General features: G+C 43.5%; 1 protein-coding gene across 1 annotated transcript in view; it reads right to left on the bottom strand.

Annotated features, from left to right (window-relative positions):
* LOC107192469 (neurobeachin) overlaps positions 1-26,002 on the bottom strand; it is a 321,694-nt gene that overhangs the window by 51,056 nt on the left and 244,636 nt on the right. The window contains exons 25-36 of the mRNA XM_015581727.1: positions 25,587-25,727; positions 25,295-25,402; positions 25,037-25,208; positions 20,939-21,069; positions 19,478-19,588; positions 18,394-18,601; positions 17,469-17,807; positions 16,534-16,660; positions 16,281-16,389; positions 15,935-16,110; positions 15,447-15,721; positions 15,172-15,308 (exon numbers count right to left, since the gene is read on the bottom strand). Of these exons, the coding sequence (XP_015437213.1) occupies positions 15,172-15,308; positions 15,447-15,721; positions 15,935-16,110; positions 16,281-16,389; positions 16,534-16,660; positions 17,469-17,807; positions 18,394-18,601; positions 19,478-19,588; positions 20,939-21,069; positions 25,037-25,208; positions 25,295-25,402; positions 25,587-25,727 (2,034 nt within the window). The remainder of the gene's footprint in view (positions 1-15,171; positions 15,309-15,446; positions 15,722-15,934; positions 16,111-16,280; positions 16,390-16,533; positions 16,661-17,468; positions 17,808-18,393; positions 18,602-19,477; positions 19,589-20,938; positions 21,070-25,036; positions 25,209-25,294; positions 25,403-25,586; positions 25,728-26,002) is intronic.

Genomic DNA, 26,002 nt, shown 5'->3' with positions numbered 1-26,002 from the left:
TCCTCATGGTCCTCCATCCTTATGCGGCTTTTGGAACACGAAGAGTCGTGGGAGAGAAAGAAGAGGACGAAGAAATAGAAGAAGGAAGAGGCGAAACTCGAACTTGCCCGGATATTTATTAGAGGACCTCGTTAAGGTCCATCCGCGTATACCCAAGTCGCCGGTCTGTGGATGCGGAGAGCTGTCACACCCGCGTTATCCGACCAGCCGCATTGTTTTAATCTCCCACGGATACCATCCTTCTCTATCCCGTTCCAATCCTCCCGTGGGTCCTTCATTCGATGGCCCGTTTCGACGTGACTAACCTACGACCGAGCGGTTCTCTCGTCGGTCGTGTGGCGCAACCGCGAGTTCTTCTCTCTCCACAGATACGATCTCGTTGCGTCGGTCTCTGATCGGAGAACATAGGTGCCGAGGCAAAGATTCGAGCCGCTGCACAACTGCGGAGATTGATCACGTTGCACGGTTGAACATCGAAGAAGACACACGCGATACGGTTACAGTCGTCATGGAGCCGAGAGTCTCCGACAAGCTCCATATTGTAATTTAAACGAGGTCGGTCTTATCCTATGTGACGAGAAATGTCTGAAGACCAAATATATGTACCACTCTGGGCTTTCTCTTTCTCTCCTGAGATCTATGATATTTTTTCTTCTAAATTTTTAGAGTCAATGTACAGTAAATCTTCGATGAATGCTTGAAGGCTCCTCGGCGCTGACAATGAGAGGTGTAACGTTGACTTTTTAATGAGAATTAGCACAGTGATAGAGCTTTCGGCTACATATGGCCATTAATTTATGAAATATTTAATTTTCACTGCCAGGGAGCCTTCGAATACTCATCGAGTATTTGCTGTAACGCGAAGTCAAAACGCGTGAAATGAAGCAAGTAAATTTGGTCTTCGCTCATTTGAAGGAATGTCCTTTGAATCTAACTTGGTGTTTTTATACATTCTTAAATCCACCTTCGTATAAATATTCAGGATATTAATTCCTAATTTATGACCAAGGCACACGGGATATACTGCTTGAGCACCGATAGCTGACACACGCGTTTCCCTGGAAGACAATCGGCGTAACATCCGAAGCCTACTCGCGCGAGTGCACAGTACACCTAATATCACCGGCGGAACCAACGGACGCGGAGTCACCCGAAAACCTCCACGGGATTGTTGCGCGTTACAATCGTAATATACAGCTTATTGTATATCACCATACGGTCGCAGCATTCGGACGTTTACGAGCGTGTCTGGAGGCGCCTTTTGTAGGACAGCGACGGTTACAATGTCAGGTGTCTTTCAGTAGGTTCACGTGGGCCAACAGTGGTGCTGTGCCTGTTTTCACGATGCATCATCCACCTACTTAAGCCTGCCCGCCCGCCACCCACCACCAGGAGAAGTCGCGTATCACAACCGCTGGTCCTCGAGCACACCGCCCACGCAACAAATCAAGGGAATCTTTTAATTGCATGACATCTTTACGACTCCTATAAAACAATGAATAGGTAGGCTTCGAATGGGGAGGGATACAGGATCGAGGTAGACCGTGCGCGTCCCGCGGATTCGAGACGGCGACGACGAGGACGACTCCTCGGCGCGCTCGTATCGGTCTGTCGAAATGGCGGTATATCATGTTTACGGTGTCTCCGGGGTTAAGTCCACGTTGATTCGTGAGAAGATCCTTAAAGATCGGGGCCCGATGTCGGACAACACGTACCATCGTCGGGATGCCTCAGGGAAGGTTTTTCAAGGTCCCCCAGAAACTCGAGACGGCCAGCGGGGCCCTTTTCTATGGGTGGAGGCATCGGCGTGTACCTGTTCGAACTCCCGACGATGTTGCACGGTAATGGCCGCGGAGATCGAGAACGCGTGTTCAAATCGTGGCGAAAACCGAACCCGCGTCTCGAATATGCGTGTAACCGTCTACTCGGGGCCCCGCGGAATACAAGTTTTACGGTACCCCCGGCCCGATTGTATCTTCTGGGGCCTCGAATCTCTCGATCCACGGGGAGGAACGGAACGTGTAACGTTCGATCCGTGGACGCGTCGTGATTCACGTTTTGCTGGAGTATGTATGTTACACCATCGAGTATAATGCAAATGTTTAGAGTGAAGAAAATAAAAACAGCCTGCGTTGAATTAGATGAAATTTAAGATACCGAAGTTAAGAACCAGTGTATACAAGAATACGTAAGAAGAGAAGCGCAGAGACCACGGACCGAGGCTAAGCCTTTAGCTAATCATCGTCAACAAAACCGTCGAAGACAATACGACGGAGTATATCTATTCGGCCGGATCGGAGACAGAGTAGGAACACGAACGCAAACACAGACCGAGTCATTCAACGGCCCACGAGAAAACAGACCCGTAAAACCGGGGTGGACCTTTTGTCATCTCGAAGATTGATCTCGGTTCACCGGTTGAACTCTCTCTCTCTCTCTCTCTTCTCTGGTCGTCCGAGGCGAATAGTCGCGATGGGGACGCTAGCGTGTCACCGCATAGTCGCACGTGAAGTTACCGATCAGCCCTGCCGGGAAGGGTACCATTTATCACGTCCGAGGGATCCTTGGGATGCTTTAAAACAAAAGGCCACGGAGGAGCCGAGAGGATGTCTTCCAGGGGACCAGGCGAACGATACCAGAGAGAAAGAGAAAGAGTGAGGAGAAGGAGGTGAGGTGGCGGAGATTCCGAGGCGAACGGCGTGGGGCCCGGGTTTATAAGGTGGGACAGGTGGTGGGGGGCGAGAGGGGACTCATAAGGCAGAGATTTTACGCGCCGGCGCCGGCGCCCCCCGCGGTCTCAGACGCCGCAACCATAATGCCGAGAGGCTGAACGCGCGCAGCGGACTATCTCTGGGACTATCACCGCTTGAGGTCGACCCATCCTTTGGACGTTTCGAAACGTTTTTATTGATATTCTCGTTACATAACGATCGAATTACGGAAACTTGATTTTCTTCTTTATTATATTCGCCCTCCACCCCCCATCCTTTGTGCTTTTCTTTCTGTTTGCTCGTGTGATATACCGTTTGAGAGACAGCGGATACACCTTTTACGATCCGGGAAATATCATCGTGATTAATGGGCGTTACTTAAAAGGGGGCTTTTTTACGTCGCGAAACCGGCATCGAATAATCGTTGGATTCGTGGCCGCATCGCGTGTTGTCTTTCAACGATGGATGATCATCCGCTCCCGGGCTCGGAACCGATTCTTCTGTATCGATCATGTGCCGCGGGGAACGATCGATCCTCGCGCATCCATCTATCGAAGGGGGTTACCCCGCGGTACAATATACACCGGTCACGTGAGCTTTCGTTTCCGAATGGTCTCACGATTGGTCATTAATTACACGGATTATTAATCGTTACCGCGGGTAGGTATCACTGGTCCCGCGAAACGCGATTCAACCGGTTTTCCCCGTCGCTAACCGATTGATTTATCCTCTGACCTTGAACTTTCGTTTTACACACGAGAGCAAAAGAACCGAGACACAGCGCGGTTACCAGTGAGTTTGGTCGTTGTTGCCGTGGCTACTGATTCGGATACACCGCGAGTAGAGACAAGGCCACCGTCGGGCTCGATAGAAATGTCTAACCACGGATTCCAACTTGGATCGATCTCAGCTTGACATGATTCTTCAAATTATTTAGGTATTTATCCCCTAGTGTAGCTATTATCGTCATATTCATCGAATTAACCTCCAAAATTAAGTTTGTATTCACCAGAATCAACTTCTGACCCCTCAGCTTTTTCAAACAGTTCCTTTATCCATAGACAGCCTCATTTCTTTTTCTTATTTCCTATCAATGTTCTTCGTTCAAATCTTAATCACCAAAACGCTAATGGATCTATAATACATGTATCTTGCAGACAGTATAGAACGTTAATTTTAATGTACTGTTTTTCATGAGTTTGGCACTTGGAACAACCCGAACTCAATTAAAATTCATAGGAACCTGACCTAACCGAAGGTCTTATACTTTGAAAAACACGCTTCTTTACATTCCGTACACCCGATCGCCATCTATTTGGAACACTACTCGTAATTCATTCTTTCATCGACGCCTTCCATTATTTCTACTTAACTGGTTCTTGGCCGTAAGACACAAGCAACTTAAAACACCCGTTCCGTTTGATCGGACGATGCGTACCGTGGCCAATCAAACGGGGAGCATGATACTCCGTAGAGTTTTTAAACAAACGGGATCGACCAAGATCGCGACTGATTTCATGTTTGCGACTCCACCGACAACCTCCCGGAGCCGAGCGTTCAGTTGTCTGGATCGTGTTACCGTCTTCGTGGCCACGTTCGTGCAGGACACACAGGTATGTGTGCGTTCACGGGGAGGTATAATTGAATGTTTTGTATAATTAACCTGCGCCATAACTCAGGGTACGTCGCGCCTCCAGCCGCGGGCTGGCATCCCTTCCTCTCCAGGCATGCCACCTTCTTTCAAAGGTAGATATTTGTGCATTCACGGATTCACTTATCCGTGATGCAGCATCGCAGAATTTCGTTTCTCGATGTATCATTCGAGGGGAAACATTGTACGAACTGTCAGAGACTCGATAATTGCTTGGAAATTGCTTTCTCGGAAGTGAAGAGCTCAGTCCCAGAAAAAAAGCTGCAGAATAAGGTAGTATGTAGATCAGTTTGGCCCAACAAAATAATCAGTCAATTCACCCGGTCGAAGTCAAGAAAAGTGCAGAAAACAACAGTGTTTTCTATACTAATAACTAAAATATTGCAAATTTTTAGTTACGTAGCTCTTGCAACAAATGAACGATACGAGGTCTGTTAACCATTATCGATAAGATCTGATTCCACGTGGATCACTTCCGTTGAAGATTTTAAAATAGCGATCCTTACTCCGCCAAGTAACATACCATCCCAACGAAAATCCTGCAGCTCGAGCTCCAACTGCCCCATATTATTTACCAAAAAGTTTTCGCCGAGTGTTCGTATACAAGACGTTATTTTCGTTGTGCGAGAGAATTGAACAGACGGAAAATTTGAAGGATGTTTCGATGCGAAGTTCAGTGTGGTCGAAGCTCCCGTGGAGGGGCGGGGGATGCGTTATGGATCCTCACCGATGAAAATGTAAACAGATTTCGTCGAGGCTACCATGTCGAAAGCGAAATTGAAAGGAGCCCCACCTACCATCGATTTCAACGGCCACCTAACAACCGGATAATCGTCCCGGCCAGACCTGGCTGGGGCTACTTTGTGCAACCGAGCATCTCTTGAAAAGCCCAACGAAACACCGTCGACCGCACGGCTTACACAGTTCTGCACTAAACGGTGCCGCTGCAAATCGCGCGCGCGTTCGCCCTCCCCACACAGCCGGTGGGAACAATTCGAAAGTTGCTCGGTTCGGGAGCCATCGAGGAACTTCATGTCGGCCGAATATTAATGGACCGAATATGTACTTGCTTTTAATAAAGATTCCGTCCAGCTCGCTATAAATGATCGGTCCTAACGAGAATTAATTGGCGGAGGAGAGGGGGGATATAGTTTCTCGACTCGTTTAATCGTGAATTACGATACGGGGATTATTGAATAAAATTTTTTTTCTCATCTTTCAATCCTCGACAGGGTGCTGGTTTTTAAATTACAATGAATCACGTAAATGGTCCCGGGACGTTGAGAATGAACTTGAACGAACGGATCACAGTTTCCCAAGAGTTGCGAAACTGCTCAGTAATCGATGCAGCAGGTCTTGTATCTGATTTACGATAATCGATGTCGTGATACAGTGATCCAATGTACCTGTCATGATGATCGAGAACAACCCCCCGTCATAGTGTGACGTGTGGAACCACGATTTTTTGCTAGTTATACCTGTCAGCTCGTTCGAAAGCGGGAATCCGTTTTCTTTCGAAGTCCTTCTTTGGTGTCTCACTTCGATCAATCTACGTTACATATTCCGACTCATGAAATACTGATGCTTCAAAGCAATTACATCAATTAAGCGCCTGAATTCTTTCAGAAATAGTGTTTTGAAACGTTGAAGCCTGAGAAGATGTTCCAAAGTAGATCTCGTTAAGCCACAGCACCCAGTGCAATGTTTCAACAGCGGCATAACATCAGGGAGACCAAAGGTATGCTTCGATTCCGTAGGCATACATATCCAAGAATCCAAGGGGAATCGAAGACCACCTGAAAAGCCGCGTGACGATCTTAAATCACACACGTTCCTGGCGAATTCCCCTGATAGTCGTGCACAGGTCAAAAGTATGTATTCATTACAGAACCTCTAAGTGCCCATTTAAATAGCTATATTTCAGATCGTAGCCGTAAGGCCAACAACCTGTCAAGAGATCATACCCTTGTCAAAATAATCGCTAAATTATGGGATGCGTACAGTTTTAACTACCAGCTCGCTTCCCCCGGGTCAGTAACATTCCCGTTTCCTGCCTATCCGCGCGGCCCATCTCGTTCCTCCGATACCTGGGCTTCCTCGGTTCTGCGTGTCTTTCTCCTCTCCCTGTCCCCTCCCCTAAACTTATTCTGTCCTACTGACTTTTCGTTCTGCTTTTTCTTCTTTCAGCCAACAGACTGCTCACGTCGGACACACACACACACACACACATACCGGGTATCGACAAGCATCCCCGTGCCGCGAATGAAAATCGCGCGGGACAGCTGACGCGCCCACTTGCTACATTATCTGGACCCCTTCTATGATTAATGGGACAATAAAATTCACATGGATACGGGGAACAGCCGCGTGGACCGTGTAATTGTTATTTTATTCGTATTTCTCGAAATTTCGACAAGGCGCGCGCACGGTCGTTAATTCTCATCAGTCCACGTCGCGACCGAAGAGATCGAAACATCGGTACGACTTTCGTCGTCTCGGATATATTGCCCCACCCTGTATATGTATATGTATACAACCTTAGGAATCAAGTATTCGCCCCGTAGCGTCCGCTAATCAGAAACACACGGATGTAATATAACAAAAATATGGGGTCAATTAAGAATTCCTAAATTCCTTCGGCCGTTTCCTCGACGAATAAGAAGATGATTATATTCGTAGAATTATGACCACTTAGGAATGATACACAAAATAATCGTTAACGCTGTCCACCGGTTGATTTGCGCGTTCGTTGTCACGGGCGTTCATTAATATTAATCGATTCGTTGTCACGCGGTCGTTTCGCAATGCTTGGAAACGCGCCGTCGGGCATGCCGGTGTCTGCACGCAACCGTGATTAATGATAGAAAAGGCGGGAAAGGTTGGTGGTACGGCAGGTAAATTTTCCCTTATCTAGCCGATTGGTTTACTCGCCCGTTTAGCCCGGCGTCGCATGCGCGCATCTTAGGAATGCTTCTTCGATGACCGCAGATTCCCCGTCGTGGTAATAATGCAGGCACAAGAATAACCCGCGTATCTGCTGGGCCGTGGACGATCATACAGCGGTTATAATATTACCTTCGTTACCGTTCACATAAAAACTGAATCGATTTCCCTTCACGCTGATTGCTCGAATCTTTTCATTAACTCTTGCCGACGCAGCGTTAAACAGCCCATAATTTTTTACCCTGATAATAATCATTTCTTCCGAGTAATTAACACTTGCATTATGACACTTGCCTTCGAGTACAATGGTTTTCTAAAGTTCTGCGTCCAATACGTCAATTTGTTAGGAATACACGAAAACGATCTATTGTACCTATTGTGTTAATAAGAAAACATTTGACCACTTGAATCCCTATCTCCAGTCCCATTGGCTATTCTTGACCACCATCCCCTGGTTCATTCTAGACCACTGTCTTTTGATAACCTTTCAAAGACTTCGGTGGCCTGTGAAGGGCCACTCGGAGATGACCTTGGTGGTCCTTTCTATCCTTTCAGGAATCTCATTAGTCCGGTAGATTAGGTTTTAACTATTCTCCCGTGGCCAAGGTCATTCTTTTCGCACATATATACTTTTAATGTTACAATGCTCTTTGAAAAAAAGATTCCTCTGTTCTCTTCTTGTGTTCAGCCTAGGGATCGCATATGGTGCACGCAACCAGCGATACGCAGTGGTACCATCTTGCAGGATAATCACGGGGCTGCGTGGATCCGCAGAACATCGAGCCATCGATGGTTGCAATAAGGGTGACGCGAAAATAGACTGGACGTTCGATCTCTGGCTCCTCTGAAAAGCGTATAAAAGGGGAAGGGGGAAGGGGGAAGGGATGGGGTTGCGGGGCACGGAGGGCATAATAAATATCAGGTAAGGACGAGATCGGGCGCTACTTACGCCGTCAGCGATAATGATGGGGTGTGTTCGGGCTGTTTGCTTAGCGAGCAGATTAGTGAATGAATCCACAGGTGGGCGCCATCCGTCACACTCTGATTCGGATCCAGCCTGGCCTGGCTCCGCCTATACACTGACTAGCATTCTTCCACACCAGGCTCGTCTCGAAGAGGTAACCGTGTGGCCCTGTGATACACAAATTGCGATCCAGTGGGCTGGAGTCAATCGACATGGGTAATTTGCGACCTTCGTTCCGAAGACCGATCTCGTTGTATCCATCTTGGCCCCGTTTGACGCAGAATCGTAGCGCAGAAATCAATTTAACGCGTGAAGAATATTGTCTTTCCACGTCTTGAATTTGAATTCTCTTATGGACTGACATCTGTGTCGCGTAATTAAGATTTGATATACAAGCAAGGATAAGGAGGATCACTAAGGAACGTGGATTAATTCTCGAAGTGCACGTGACAGGAATCGATACCCAGCAGAGATAAGAGAATCGCAAATTAAAAAATAATTCGAACGAGGGCGAGGTTGAGGCGGTTAACGCATCACCGGATCCGAACGCATCTGTGCCTCCGAGCGTTCACTTTGCAGAGAAAGGGTACACCCACAATCTTCCCGCCTACCTGCAGCTGCTGACAGCGCTGATGCGGCACGAGACAGTTGCCTATGATATCCATCATCGCTCCTTCCGAGGATAATCGTTGGTCACGCCTATAACGACCGATGAAGGATATCGTACGGAAGGGAGTATCATCTACTGTTGAAGTCATCTTCTCCTGTATATTCGAAGGATGTCAACGAAAACGCTTGGACAACTCACTGGTGACATCGAAATAAGTCTATTTACCGATAGAAATCATTCTGAAGGTAGGGGAGTAGGTATCCAATGAAATTTACCTTTTAGCCATATCAGGTGGTATATCATGTAGTAAATATCAAAAGATAAAAAAATTCAACAATATTAAACTAATTCGTCGAATAATAAAATTATGCACCGCGACTGGTAGCTATTGATCAATGGGTTGAATGCAAACAAGCGGAGACTTGTTGCACACGGTCTATTTTCTACAACGCGGAGAAGGGCCCCGAAGGTACCGATATGATGGAGTGCTAAGGAGATTGGCGGACCACCGGAGTAATGTCCGCACTAATAGCAGTGATTACCCTGCCTTGTTGAGAATGAATCCGCCCGCTCCTTCCAGACTGCCCTGTTGTTCAGGTTCTACCCTGTTTTGCCTTACGGTGCCCTGCCCACGAATTGATGGATGTTTACCAAACTAACTGCCTCGTCTCGGTGCAGCCTGGACGCCGTCGGCCATGAGCTACTATAACATCGAATTCCATCGGAATCCTTCGCGCTCGATTAAAATTCGTGCACGTGATTCCAGGGTAGTTGTCGCGTGCTGAATTCGTTTTGTGAAATAATATTAAATGAAACTAGCCGAGGCACACAACTGCTTACAAATCTACGTAATAACAAAGTATTTCTTCTGAACTATTTTCGAAGGAATTAAGCCGAACAAGTGGCGTGGAATAAAATCAGGTAGGTAATTTCAATTGGAAATAAAGCGCCACGAAATCGAACGACACGGTCTGATTATTCAAATGTACCGTGCTTAGAATTAACATCGATAGAGATATCAGCAACCGCGTAATAGCACGACACATCAAATTGAGGAAAATAAGAGACCATATACGCCGATGGTTATTTACTCCGTCAGCGATCAAGCATATCCACGCGTCAACGGGACCTATTATTTATCGTCGACACGCTCGTAATCCGTGGATCGATAAATAATCACGCGGTCGAACTGGCTGCACGTAGTCCGATTGCATTTTCAATGACTGTGTTTACCGAGTCCGAGCACGATTTTTGAGTCGCGACGGTATCTAGACACGGGATAATTACAGTTGCATTATTGCTACGTCACCCGCGATATATATCACGCGGGGTATATATCCATATGCATATTGGCCACGGAAGGGCATAATCGCATAACATTAAATCGGTGCTCGTTCACAGTTACTTTCCCGCCTTCTTGCCATTTCTCTTCGGTCTCTCTCTCTTAGAACTCTGCGCGCACGCCCTCCGCCCGATCATTCGTTCTTACGTCTGCGCTTTATTTTCTTCGTACGGAGCGCAACTCCGCGAGCGCAAAACAATGAATTCGGTACGAGGTATAATTACGATGATTGCACGTGTTCGTTCCGTTAATGAATCGCTTACGCCGGGGGTGGGAGGAATTGTATCGGAAGATAGATCTCAGGGGTATCGTTGTGACGGTGATGTGAATGAAAAGTCGCGTGAATGATGCGTTTCACGATGAAATTACGGTGATCGCGTTTCTGAAAGTACGTGTATCATGGACGCTCGTGTCACTCTGTATGCGTAACAGTATCCTTACGAGGAACTAATCAACTGCCTCCCCAACTGTCAGCCGTGATAAGCCCGTTACGCTGTCAATGAATATAATATCCGGTCGTCTTATTAATCTCGGGAGAAAAAATCCCACGGGCCCAGAGTGTTTTGCATATATCAATGAATAATCGTAGTAGGAACTGGTTAGGAGACCACGCCCGATGACGACCAGTTCGCTAAAAAGATAAACGTTGCAAAACGCGTGCGGTTCAATTAACGATTAACCTCGGTTGCGGGAGGTGGCGCGAGACTTGTAAAACTCACTGGTATCGGAATTTCCTAGTTCACGGTAGATAAACAAAATTACAAAACCGATCGAAAAACACGTATTACCAAGAACACCAGCCAATGATATATTATTAACGGAAATATTTAAATAATACCGACCGACGTAGTTTAATAAATGACTGAATAAGTGTAAGAGATACATTACGAATCAATGTACACTGACGGGAGACTTCAATGCTCTCCGGCTGCACAAGAACGAACTCCATCTACTCGGTTCGCTTCTATAGAAATTTCACTTCGTGGAACAGACGCGGTAACCCACGTGATTCTCGAAATAGACACACGTTCGTCCCCGCGAAACACCGAGTTCTTCCATTAAGATGATTGTAAGCAAGCAATAACATTCTCTATCCATAAATCGAAAATCTTAGCCACGACATGATATACGACCGTGTGTCTAGCTCCGTAGGCCGCGCTGATAAACGATCAGATGTTCCGCGATTTTTCGCGATATTGTACTCCCGTTAATGGCGTCTCACTTGCCCAATGATTATGCGCCAACGTACGCACACCGCACGAGACCACCTGTCCAGCGAGTCTGTTTCCCTTCTTTCTCCAGTGCGTTCCGATCCTCTTCCTGTGTCCCGCTCCCATGGCGTATAAGTATCCCGTGGGGATATTCCCAGCGTGTAGTCCGCGATAACTATAGCACAAGGGCCCCGGTAGAAGAGCTTTAGGCGCCAGCCGAGAGTTTCCATAAAAAATGCAAACTCCGCCGCGGACACAGGCCGAGTTTAATGTCCCGCGCGACCTACCCCTCGAAAAAAACCGTCCAGCTATCGGACGCCCCGTTATATTCGCGAATAAGAAGACGGCACTCACCCGGGCCTTCAACCACGGAAATACAATAATTTGTATTCAAACAGGCGTTCTTTTCCGCATATTTTACCCGTGAATTTTAATACGACCGGGGCCGTCTCGAGACTATTCCGATCGGACTTTCCACCGTGCGAATGATGCTTCTGACGTGGAACTGTACGAGGACGAATGAATTCCTCCCGTGTTCCTGTTTGTACGGTCTTGGACTCGATCGTGAATAAGAGGGAATTCTGGAGGAAGCGTTGATTGGATCGGTACGCCGGAATTCTATAAACTGAGAGTTGTATGTTACGAGAGAGAAATCGGAGAACGAATCAACTAATGGGTTGGAGGAGGAATACATGTACTGATCAGTATAGGGGAAATGGCAAACTGATTTCTTGACGTAGATCAGATTATTTAGAAGTAGAGGCAAGATAACACGAGACATGTAAATTCCAAATTACGTTGAATTATTATAAAAGGGTGAAAAGTTAGAGGAGAAAACTGAATTCCTTACAAAGTCGAACCCAGATCACAAGTGTGCCGGGAGTAACAAGAGTATCGTGCGTGTCTGAAAATGTACAGCAATTACGGTGCTGCTTGCTTTGCCGAAGCACGCGAGCCACGTACGTGATCGTGCAAACACGGTAAAGTGGCTTAATAACTGCGTAAAGGTAGAAATTCTAACAACAAACATGTTCCACACACATCTCTCTTCCATCAGTTTACAAACAATTATCACTCAGCCTCATAGGCACGATTAACATTCTGTTGCGTAACTCGTGCCTCCGGCAGGCAGGAAAGAATCGTTAATTTCGAGAGAGAGAGAGAGAGAGAGAGAGAGAGAGAGAGAGAGAGAGAAAGATAGAGAAAGACTGGACTGTTATTGAAAACACAGGATTGGAGGATGAGTTAAGAGACGCAAAAGAACGAAAGGTAAAAAGAATGCAGACGTATCAATGGGAATTCGATTCTGTAGAGCACAGGCACACAGAGAAAGAAAGAAGGGGGTTTACGGGGGGTGGTAACGGTCCATTATTTGTTTTAGATATTAATGTTCCAACGTGGACGATCAATAATTTACCTCGGACGTAATCGCACGGTGTGCATCCTCTATCTCTAGCGCAGAACCCGCTGAAAGAGAGGAACAACGAGGGATAGAGAAGGACGGAGGAGGCCGAGAGAAAGGAGACCCGTGTAAACAATAAATCACGATAAATACGTTTGCCCGGACCATTATAAAAGCCGTACGGCGGGGGGAGGAATCGACGCGATCGGCGAAGGTGGAAGGCCCAGTCGAGGGGGGCAACATGGAGTTCACTGATATGCAGTCCCTGCCCCCGGGGCCACTCCCGATGCAGCCTTCTCTCCACGGCCGCGCATTACGATCGCTTAAGTCTCGGCTCGACTATCGAGTGATCCATCGCCTACGAATTCGACGAAGCCTCCCGCCTACCCTCGGGACATCCTCGACTAATGAGTGTGTCTCGATCGTGAACGACCGGATCCCTCCGTCTCTTTCTGTCCGTTCCTTCTTCGCCTGCTAACATTCTCTCCTATCCATGCTCCCTATAGTCCCGTTCCCCTCTTTTCTCTCTTTATCGCTGCTCCATCTTTCTCGTAGCGCATCCTCGCCCCGTTTCTTTTTCCCCCCTACACACGATTCCAGGTGTGTTCACCCGTTTCTGTTTAAAAGGGATTCCAATTAAGAGGCCGAATGAGCTCGTGCTCCTATTCACGAGCAGCCCGAGATGAATCGGAGACGACAGGTGGACACGACAAAATCCTCCGAGAAGCGAAGAATTCTTGACGACCGTACGGCCGAGTCTGAACGGGTTTCGGGGGCACGTTGCTCCGTTTGGAAAGGCGAATAGTACCTCCTCGGAGTGATGATGTCAATTTGATCGGATCGAAAACGCATAGTTCAATAATTTCTCAAATGACCGTTAACAAAACGATTCAGACATTGTCGCACACCGTAAATGAATCGATGCCGATTCATTCTAGAGAAGACGAGTCAAAAAACAAAATGTAAGCGTTTAATTCAGTATTTATTTTCCGACGCTAGTTGACACGGAATTCGTGAGTGGAGACGTTTACCCGATTCATCTGTTCCCATCGAATTGTCTAGTATCGCATAAACAGGATGCCGTGCTAGACGTGCAATAGTTATTGGATGGGAAAAGCGTGGTAGTTCGAGTGCATTCCTGAGGCGCTGTCTGTTCACCTATGCCACCGATGTGTGGTTAGTACGTGGCGAAGGCGATGGAAGACGAAGGTAAAGGAGAGACAAAGAAGTGGGTAGGTAGATACCGGGCCCCGCGGGGGGCTCATAATTGCCGACCCTGAAGATCGGCCGACCCCATGGGGCCCTTCCCTGTTTGTTTTATTCCCTAGTTATACAAACGCGAGATCTACGACCGATATATGATAATCGGGCCTCTGGTCCTTCCAAGCGTTCGCTCTCTCTTCCCGTACCTTATCTCTACCTCTCTCCTTTTTCCCTTATGATGACCACCTTCGCGGAACGTGACCACATTACGAGACGCTGATAGACAAGAACATGTCCGAACCAATTTCGACGAAAGTCGACTATGGGGTCAGTGTCGTGAAAGCTTTCGTCGCGAGTCTCGTCATTTATGACTCGCATTTATTCAGATTCCTTGGTGAAATAGCTTGATTAATATTCTTTGTCATGAGAAATTAGCAACTGAGTGGAAAAATTTTATTCCAAACGAACGTCTAATAGAAACGAATATATATAGCTCTCTGTGTGTCGCTATTTAATCGAACAGTTACTTGAATACCTGCTAACGGTACTAAAATTCGTCGTCTTGAATTAAAACAATTCTTTGATTATCGAGTTCTTGTGTTAAAACATTTAATTGAACGCCTTCAAGACTTCTTTCGCAAACGAAAAAAGATGTTGTAAAAAAGCGGCTTTCACCACTGGTAAAGCGTTTGCGCGTGGTCCTGTGTATTTCAGTGCGTGTCACCTTATCTACAAGACAACCATATTTCAAGGAGATAGCTTCGCAAACGCAACAAGTTGCTCCAAATGCATGTAATAGACGGTATCTTAACGCGGAGGAACTGACACGGTGATTAATTATTAAGATTGCGTTTGACAGGTGATAAATGCGAGCCGGGAAATGCAGCTGGATATACGTAAAAGATGTTCGAACTCTGGATTGTCTTTCACAATTCAGGAAAACGGTTCAGGTACACGTGAAACCTGCGACTGAGTAAAGTTCCGAACGATTCAAGATTAATTATACGTTTAAAGACTCACGAAAGTTCCGACTGAACGATTAAATACAGGAGACATTTTATGTTTCACGAACTGTGGAACACTTCCCCGTGAACGTTACTCGTTAAAATTTCTAATTAAACATCGTCCACTCACCTCAGTGTCGATCTTCTTGAACTCCGGGTCGTCCTCGTCTACCTCGAAGTAAAGTTCCGTGGAGGTGACGGAGATAATACCGGGAGCCATGATACCTGGCGCGATCAATTTTCCTTTTGTGCTGATGTTCACCGGGCCTGACAAGAACACGACCTCGTTGTAGCTTAAGTATGTTAGAGTTTAAACTGTACGACATGCAAAGTCCCGCGGTCACGCTTCGTACGGGAACGAGGAACCGAACGAAACGAAACGAAACGGAAAACGATGGATCTAACCTGTCAGGTCGTTGTCGAGATCCCTGTCGTCCGACAACAGTTCGCTGTCGTCCATTAGATCCGCCGACTGCAATTGTTGCTGATGTGCACGCGAGGCTGCGAGATGCGCGTGAAACTCTTCACGCGCCTGAAGGATCGCATCCTCGGGTGCACCGTGCTCGAGGGCCGCCTTCAGTGTAGCTTCGGGATGGCTCGAGCCTAGTGGATTGTGCACGAAACGCTTGCGTCTACGTGCATCATCCTCCCAAGCATCTAGCTTCCAGTATTCGGCCAATCTGCGGAGTTTCAGCAATACTTGTAATATAATTCGCATTTCGGTGAGATTCATGTGGAAAAGATAGTAACTTCTACTCTTGTGGACAGTTACGTTTAATGCAGATCGATGGATAAGTAGCAAACGTATCTGTATAAGATACATTGATTTATAATCCTCCTGGTACTGTAACGATTATCACCAATTTATTCTAATTACACCCGTAAAGACTTACTTTGCAGCCATTGGATCCATGTATCCCCAAGCGCCATGTTTGTTCGACAGGATATTTCGGACCTTCTCCAATAATCGACTTGCGATCACATTGTCGCGTCTGCGAGCAGCTGTGATCAGGTGGTCGCACATACGTTCCTCCTCCCGTCGGTCGAGCAACGTTTGCGCGCACTGGGACTGAAGATAAAAATTTTACGACAATCATCGTTAAGCAGGACCCCGAGAGCAGACTCAATATATATATATATATATATATTGTACATATACATATACATGTATATCGAGTCCGAGAGACCACGGGGATAATATCCGGGCGGAAACTTAATTGGCCAAGGACGAGTATCTACCTCGAAGTCAGCGTGCTTCAGCACGTCGTCCGCTCTCATCCGATTCAGGATAAATTCCGCCTCGTTCGCCACTCTGACTATATGATCCTTCATCGCGTGAGACAGCAACCTGCGCGCGTAACATAAACGTATAAACTTTTACGATAGGAACGGAGAAAGGGGAGGAAGGAAGAATGTTCAGCGTGCCCGGGTTTACGGCACACGCCCTATAACTCTGTCTTTTCGTAACGATGATCATAATGAGCGTTCGTACCTTCCCTCGTTAATGAGCTCGATGAACGCGAGGCCCGCGTGTTTCTGCAACGAGTTCTGCCATTCTTGGGAACAAAGTAGCATCACCAGCTCCACGACCGAATTGCTGTTCTTGAAGGTGGTCAGACCTAGGCAATCACGAGAGTCGAAAGGGAATCGTTAAGTCTCTTGGCGTGAACGTGGACGAAGAAAAAGAAATAAACGGATCGTCGCTTAGGATCACAGTTGTGAAATATACGGGGACACCGAGACGAATAAGAAGGGAATATCTCCGGGAAGAGACATGGACGGTCGGTGTGATTTATAAACAACGCTCAATGTATCGCCTTTCGAGCCTCGTTGAAAATAAAGCGCATCTATACGTGGCACGACTGTCATCCACAGCGACGTTCCACGAATATAAAATGTCCGCGAAGTGGCGCGCGGACCGCGAACAGCGCCACGGGAATACAAATGTCAACCGATTATCCGGAATACGCCTTCCATCTTCCTAAGCGAAACTATAAAGTGACTAATTTGAATACCTTTCGCTGCCATGGAACCGAGAGCAGACGATAGAAAGAGACGAACGACGAAAGTGACGAAAATCACAGAGAGATGTTCTCTGCATCCACGAATGGAATTTCTGGAATGTTATTTATCGACCGTACATATCTAAATAGAATCCTCCCTCCACCCCCCTCCATCGACTGTCCCATACGTTTCAGTTTTATAGTTTTTATTTCTTCATCTATTTTCTTGTACGTAGATTTAATGTTCGTCTTCATCGTGAAATCTAACAAGCCACGTATCACCGAGATTACGCATAAATCAATCAAACGGAAACGATTACATTGGGCAATTCTGATTCTTTAACCGACCTGTTTCACGGGTTATTAGAAAGCCTGTTCACAGTGAGGATACGAATTGATCGATAGATCGACAAGACGTATGTACCTTTTCCTTCCATCAATAACTCCTGTCCGTGGGAGCCGACTAGGGTTTTCGAGAGGAACGGAGCAAAATCCACCATGATCTCACGTAGAAGAGGGCAAACGGAGCCTAGCGCCATTTCGAGCTTTTGCGTGAGGGACGCCTCGCGCGAAGGCGTTGGCACAGGTAGATGATCGACCAGTCCCTTGATCGGCAATTCGTCCGGTCGTGGAGACGCGGAAGTCACCACTAATCGGTCCGGCACACGGACTACCGAGATCTCCGCCGATGGTTTCTCGCCACGTTCCGCGTTCCCGAGCATCTCTTGCTCCAAAACGTTACCTTCACCGTCTTGCATGTCGCCTGTGTACCAAGCGATTATAGACACTTAAATAAAATCTTTAACGAACCAGTAATACACAGTACCAGACAAATGAATTCGAACAAAGATGTTTATCTTTTTGTTTGTTCACACAATAGTTCTGCACTGCGGAGTCTTCATTATTTAGTTCGATCCTAGCTTTCATAAAAGTTACACGGAAATATCTACGTATTACAAAATATATATAAAATACGTTTTATCTATATTTAGCTAGACGAAAGTATTCGGACGTTTCATTTACATACATAAATTGTAATCTGATACGTAAGTTTCATGTGAATATCATATTAATATCTTTATTTTATGCATTAAAAATCGTAACCAGCTTAGATGCAGTGTTAATATCCATAGTTTCTCGATGTATGGACTTCCCGAGGTCACTTGGAAAATATAAAAAAAGTGTGGTCGACCTGAGAATGCAACAGTTCAACCTTCAGAAAGACAGGCGTCTGTTTATTTACACTAACTATTCCGTTCTAATGAAAATATTGCAGGAAAGGAAGTTTGTCCGAAAACATTTATCCAGTAGTGTAAATCCAAAGGTTGCACTGTATGTGGAAGTCTCACCGCGGGAATGGGCAATGTTGTGAATATTCCGCGGGTCTTCCCTCTGATTGGTGATCGGGATCGTGTCACCATCTTCGTTCAGGTTCACGTCTGTCCAAGCCTCTTCGGAAGAGTTGTGCTTGTTCTCGTTGTCGGTGGTCACGTCGGACGGACTTGCGTCCGCGGTGATATTGCTACGATGCACTGTCTCCTCGCTGGAGTCGTTGCTCTGGGAGAAAGTCGAATGAAACGAGGAAAAATTAAAGTGTCCGTTCATTAATGAACAGATTCTGTGAATGTGCAGAAACACCAAATCTGGAATTGATTGTTCATTCGGGGAAATTGAGAAGTGCAAATGGGTTTCAATTCGCGACGATTGTAATTCTTTTTTCTTCGTGAATATCCGGATAGACGATGGATAGATTGAAAGATTTATTTGATGAAAAATATTGAGGTGTTCGGTTCCGTTAATACAAAATACTCTGGTATAGACCTACGGCTACTTGGCTACGGTACTGGATACTTCTAACGAAAGCCTAGCTTTCGTTTCAACATTCTAGTCATAAAGGTGTCTATAACAGTCTCAGGAACGTCTTTGAGAAATCAGACGATTATACATATACTCTGGCGATTAATGTCTCGGGTGCTATTCACTCACTTTACGTCATGCAATTAATACACCACTAATACGCAATCACCTAATACGTGTTAACAAGATATAAAAGCTTGCCAGATATCCCAAGCTCCGACGTTGAAGTAATATCGTAATGGTTCTACATAGATTATGTTCATCAACCGTACGTAATAAAAGAAAAAAGAAAGTAATAGACGACCACCGAGAGGCTACACGAATCTGAATTCTTTCATTATACCGTTTATAACTATCTTCATTGCGTACCCGTCGAATGGGTATTCGATTCTTGTTGCGTTTCTTCTTGCACTCGGCTCGAAAACGTGTTTGAACGATCGATAAAGTATTTAGAACGCTCCCAAAACGTGGACAGTTTGGTGGTAATATTAACAAGTGAAAAGAGAGATAAGTTCAGTGAGGGGAAACATTGTTATTTAAGATTTCGTCCGGGTTCGAACTCAAGTCAAAGTTTACCTGGATATTTCGTGGCAGTGGTTCAGGTCTTGTCGAAGAGCCAAGCGTTGGTTCTGACGAGGTGTAATCCTCGAGAATTGTCCGTGGCCGAGGTACACCACTATGACCTCCCTTCAGAACCAGTAGTTAGTACGCATAGCAATGCAAGCAGAGGAAGTTAACGATGAGAAAAAATTGAGAAAAAGTAAAAGGTCTGAATTCATGCTCGAAAGTATCAGAGATCGAAAAGTTACAGACAGGTAACGGGTCTCTCGGGTAGGGGGAGATTAAAGTATGTACAAAACTGGATCGAGCTTATTTCAGATGATGGACGTGTTCGTTGAAACTTTCGATTAAACTGTACGTGCGAGAAGAAAACGATTGCTACGTAATTATATAATATCGTTATTCTGGGCTACGCAAGAGCACTAAGTATACACTACATGCTGGATGTAGCAGAGACTGTAATTTACTGGTACTTTACTTAAGAAACATTACTCGAGGATTGTCTAATGTATTCACTATGGTATGTCCTACTCCTAAAAGAAACTTTTAATGGAGATCAGACTTAGTGATTTGGTAATTCGAAATCTTTTTCGTTTTTATTTGTCATTTCTTGGTTTTGATTCAAGACTACCATTTCTTATAACGTTAATAGTGGGGACACATGCAATCTGTTCATTATTTATATCGAAAGTTTATCGTAGACTTTTAGGTCTGAAGGACTACAGTATAAATATCAGAAAGTATCAGGTCAATGAACGAATGGAAAACATTCCGTGTTCGGAGAATGTGTTTAATTTTATTATAACCGTAGATTGTGCGTGATATAAAAGTGCGTTAATTATAAAAAATATAATATAATAAAAATAATATAAAGTAGAAAATAATTGGATATGTACAGCAAAGTACGCAGGATGAGATGTATCAATCGAGTAACTTTAATGAGTCATTTATTTTCACAAGTAAAAACAAATATTTGAATAAGTAAATAACCTTCGAAATTTTTTCCACATCAAGAAGTAAATTATTCAGGTAGTCTATTTTAAACGTCTCACCCTGTATATAAAGATCAAGACAGCGAAACAATCATTAAATTCTTCAATCGTAGTTCAGAGCACGCGTATTATATTTACTATGTACAATTATAACCTGAAAGATTATATATTGAATGAAACACGATTGCATTCCTTTTCAATAGGGAAAGCATGCAGTCTCAAGTGAAATTATCAATAAGAAATTTTTATACGTGGGCAATAAACTATAAATCCTTATGTTTTTGTTACTCCAATATACGAATAGTACCGAGCAAAGATTTAGAAGACATTTTACCTGAGTAATATCGGATCAATTAATCCCGACGTGCACGTCTTTTGTATAGGTAGAACGTTTTTTTTGTTGCACGTTTGAACGAAGTTGCAGTCAAAAGTTGCATCTTATCGAACTGATACGAGAATGAATAGGTGAACTTGGTCTACTTACCTTGGTCGACGGAGGCCCAGACGACGTAACGTCGTGATCTGCCAAGATCGAGGAATTGTTCTCATCAACAATTATAACTTCATATTCACCGTCATCTTGGGAACCGGCTTGGCTCATGATACCCCCGCTTCCTGAGAACATATGTTGACAGTGCGATAGTATTTGTACAATGTTATGGTGAAGTAATCTCTTGCAAAGCACATGACATGAACGCTAATGCGATCGACGATTATGAAAGGTTTTACCGGAGGTATTTATTATTTCACAGTTTGCAGTCTCTTGAAATAACAGTGTTTCTATATTTTGCAGGATGAGACGTCGATTGCATTGTACAGGAATGGAGGTCCATTATAATGCAGGAATTGCAAACGGAAAGGAAAAAACGAAGCATAATAGGTATGTAATTAAAGCATTCAGAACTGTTCAAGATTTTGAAGATTAAGGAAACGGTTTTAGTGCATTTATTCAAACAAAAACTTTCACTTGATGTCTCCGTCTCACAATCAGTGTCAAACGATAATAGTTTCCGTTTGCTTCAAACAACTTTATTAACTAAAACAGTGTTTGAATATTATAGCGAACACAAAAAAATAGTAGATTAGTGGTAGTAATTTAGCACTGTATAAAGTTTACCATTAAATCTTCAAACAGCATGAGAATCAATGCTATAATATATTGTATACAAGGAAATAGTCCTGCGTTCAGTGTTTAAAATTTGTGTCATATCACATAGCTGGGTTTCAACGAACATGCAGGCACGTTGATTTACTCGCAATGTATGTAAGTAGTGCACATTTTTCATACGCAGTTTCCGTGCAAACGGTTTATGCGTTTCAAGCGTTCAGATAACAGTTAATTGGTATATATTAACGAAGGTACTGCATAAACATAAGTTTTGTAAATAGAAGTTTTACGAGCCAAACGTTTGTTCGACATGATCCACTTCTCAAAAGAAAAATTTAGCGATTGATCACTTATTTCAGGGTGACAGGGAATCGATTCGTCCAACAGAGGAACTCAAAATTCTATGTATAAATAAAACAGCAACAAAAACCTAAAGAAACATATTCAATTCAAACGTTTTCATTCCTGCAAAACGGAACATTGTTGAAAGACAAAATCATAATGACAATTATGCGTGTTTGTTTGTATGCGTGCACGTGCATGTGTGTAGGGTGTATGTAGACCAAACTTTGAAAGCCCTTTCAGACGAGACACTTGAGAAAAGTGTAGAACATACATAGACGCAAGTGTTTCACAAGGATAAGCTACTTAATTGATTACGTTCTGATTACGGCGTCAGGTAATCGTGCAGTATTGTGCAGCGAACCACAAACATTTTTCATTCCGTATAATATACTTGAAGTCAGTATGTCGTCTGAGAAAAGAGCGAAGCCTCAACTTTACCAGTGAACAGATAGACATGCGGACAGGGACATATCGGCATGTCAAGACCACAGAACGTAAAGTAGAAAGAAATAACGGAGGAAGACAAAACGGAACGCAAAAGTGTCGAGAATTTTATTCGTTGGCGGGTAAACGAACGGCAAGTGAAAAAAAAAATACATAAATTCGAGCAGGCCAAAGAAAGAACTCGAGCATTCCGTGGAACAACGTTCGGGCAATCGAGTTACCTTGCAGACCGACACCGGAGTTTCTGTGACAGAGATTTCGGGGCTGATCGGTATGCTTTTGAAGCGTATGATGGTGATTGTTGTTATTGTGATGATGGTAATGATGATGTCGATGATAGTTATGGTTATTCGGATGATGGTTATAATGATTACTGTGGTGATTCGGGAGATAATAGTTGGAGGGGGGCTGGCGGTTAGAGTGCCTGGCAGCCGGTAGCGGGTGCTGGTGGTGGTGCTGGTTGATGTGGTGGTTGGCATTGACATTGGCATTCGCATTGGCGTTAGGGTGAGATCCCGGGAGGAACTGTGGGTACACGTGGTGAGACCACTGTGGAAACAGGGGCCGCCCTCCTCCACCACCATTCCCATCTGCTGAGGAACCACATTTACCACGTTACCACCGATTCTCAGATCGTGAGCCCTCGTTTCTGTCGTACGATTTCTCTTATTTTTATGTGTCGTGTGTGGTCGAGAACAGAAATTTAGGCGTCTCGATATCCGGTACTCCGCTATCAACTTTAGCACGTGGCTGATCATCTGGGTCTACGAGACGGTAACAATGCAAATTTCTTAAAAAGTAATTATAAGATAGCTATATTGAAAACGACGCCTGAGAATTGGAAGGTAAAGATGCTATGGTTATGCATGGAACGCCTAAATTTTTGTTTCTGGCTATTGTTTACCTTTAACTACTGGGGTTCACTCTGTTCGTTATGCAAAGTTAGTCTTCCTAATTTGTTATGAACTGTACGCACGGTTTAACTTGAACAATTTTACAAGTTTTACCAGTATTCAACTTTTTGTAACATGGTATTCGCACTTTATCATTGTCGTTTGTGATTTAAAATTCATTAGTGTGAAAGTGGCAGCACTGGTGCTGCCGTATACTTCATGAGGGTACCACATTCGAATTGTAATTTTTCGGGTATAAGTTGTGAATTTCAAATTGTATTCTACGCACATACGTTTTGTGTAAATTTTTCTTTCACTTCAATTAACTTCTTGGTGTAAAACAACACGTGTGTTTCCACTAAATATAATAGAAATGAAGAACGCTTACTACGAACATCTTGTTTGCATAATAGGAAAATTATCATTCCAACACATCATTGATGATCGTTATTCGAAATGGTTGAATTGGTTAGGCGTCTAAAGGTAAGAATTGAGATTTATATTATTTTGAAACTGTGCATGTAAATCGGAATTAATAAGTCAGGTAATGGTAATTAGAGTGAAACTCAGTATACATATATGTATTTATGAAGTTTATGAATGATTTTGTACTTTGCACAACTAAGTTACTCTATTATTTCAAAGAAACAAAAAGTACTAAATTCAGGAGCATCGCATAGATCAAAGATTATACACATTGTTAAAGTACAACATTTAAAAGATACATATCATTGATCATTCAATTCTTCTTGAAGAAACACGTAGTGTAATCACTGTAGATTATTTGATGTTCTGTTTTGTTGTTTATATCTTATCTTGAAATTTCTAAAGGTGAAAAATTTTGTATTTTATAATGTAAAATAACAGTGGCATAATAAGAATATATTTCAACGTAAAAGAAAGTGCTAATGCATTCGACAAACATCAAAACTCTCACTGTCAGATACATATAAAACAGTTCATACAGTGCAATTGAACATGCGCTCTATTTTGTGTGTTTGTGCTGTTGAATTTGCAGCTACACAGTTAAAGTGCACAGTGTTCCATGTTAGACTATATATATTTGCATATATATTTGTGTTATGTATAATATTTTATTTTTAATTGATTAGATTAGCTTGAGATTAAATTGTTCTTACATGTATCTGCTTGTGTTTTATATTTGCCATATTCAAAAGATTTCTGAACATTGTAATTGTTTAATATGTTTTTGGAACGATTAAAAGATTAGAAACATGCCCATATAGCTGCAGTCATGCTACCTATTGTCTCACATTTAAATCTAAAGAGAAATAAATCTGTGAGCCTAATTAAATTCCAATATAAGAAATAGTAGATACAACAAGATATATCTGACATGTAAGAGTTTTGAAGTAATAATTCGATATTATTAGTGTTAGTCTTCCTTCACTAAACAGTAACATTTTTGTGTATAATATGTTAAAGGGTTAACACATACATATGTTTGTAACTCAACATGCATATCTGAATATCAACATCAAGTTAATTAATCCTTGCATGTCTGATTAATACATCTTTTGGAAAGCTCCTGCAGTTGATAACTCCCTATAATTTACAATTATTGTGGTAACAAGTACTATGTATGTTATTGATAAATGGTCCCGATTATTTACCTCAAAATACTGTTAACATAATGTTAGTGTTAAGAAATTGTTATTTGTGTTATCAAACTTGCTTGAGAAATGTTTAACAAGTTTCATTGAAGAATTTTAATCTTATGCACTTCCTTGTTGCAACAAATTATTTGGTATAAGAGTAAATTACATCTTACCTGAAGGACTGCCTGGTCTCAGACCAGCACCATTAGTCTGTATAGTTTGAACTGGGCTTGGTGGACGCTGAGATATTGGTGGTTCCAATATATCACGATATTTTGATACCATTAGTACAGAGATGAAGTAAACTATAGCCAGGGACAGAAACTGGGCCTGCTTGGTTTCTTCCTGAAATGATAAATACGATATCCCTCTCATTAGCTATAATCTCTTCATTGCCATGTACTCCACATTAAATAAACAGATATACTTACAACATCTCTGTATATCACAGCTCTTAAACGATTAACATCCATGTCTTGCAGTAATTTCTCAGGGTCTTTAACAGGACTTAATTGATGGGCCAGATTATCCACTATGTTCTATAGGACATAGAAACGCTATTTTACTCTAATTCCAAAAGGCTAACAATTAATGATTAAAGAGACTACTATTTTTGTATACAATATGGCTTTAGACAAGTATGCATTGTGTGCAACTTGTCAAATAATCGACAGTAATACACATTCTGTCTATGTAAATTAAGTTTGATCAGATGAAACATACCTTGGGTGATGTTTGAGCTCCACGTATAAGAGACTGTATGTGCTGTGATTTATTACTAGAACCAATCTGCCGACCTAACATGCTGTACGATCTGCCACGTTCTTTACACTCTAAGCAGTTTCTAACAGCACATGTACAGACCTATAGAAGCATTTCATCAGATGAATATAACAAAAAAGTAGAGTGTATACAGTCATGTTGAAGTTCTATATCATACATATACAGAAGCTGATAGAATTACAACTATTCAACACACTGCTTGTTTAAGGGCTATTTCTATTTATAAGACTTTGCTTGTAGACTAAAAGAGTGTCAAGGTGGTTGGGAACATTTCGATACTCTAATTTAAAAATTTCAGTATCTATATATTAGGTCTTGACAAATTCTGTCATTAGATCCTTACGTTAACTTTTGAT

Source organism: Dufourea novaeangliae, unplaced genomic scaffold (assembly GCF_001272555.1).
Source record: "Dufourea novaeangliae isolate 0120121106 unplaced genomic scaffold, ASM127255v1 scaffold343, whole genome shotgun sequence".
Lineage (NCBI taxonomy): Eukaryota > Metazoa > Arthropoda > Insecta > Hymenoptera > Halictidae > Dufourea > Dufourea novaeangliae.
The sequence above is the reverse complement of the archived record's forward strand: the minus strand, read 5'-3'. Positions and strand labels throughout refer to the sequence as shown.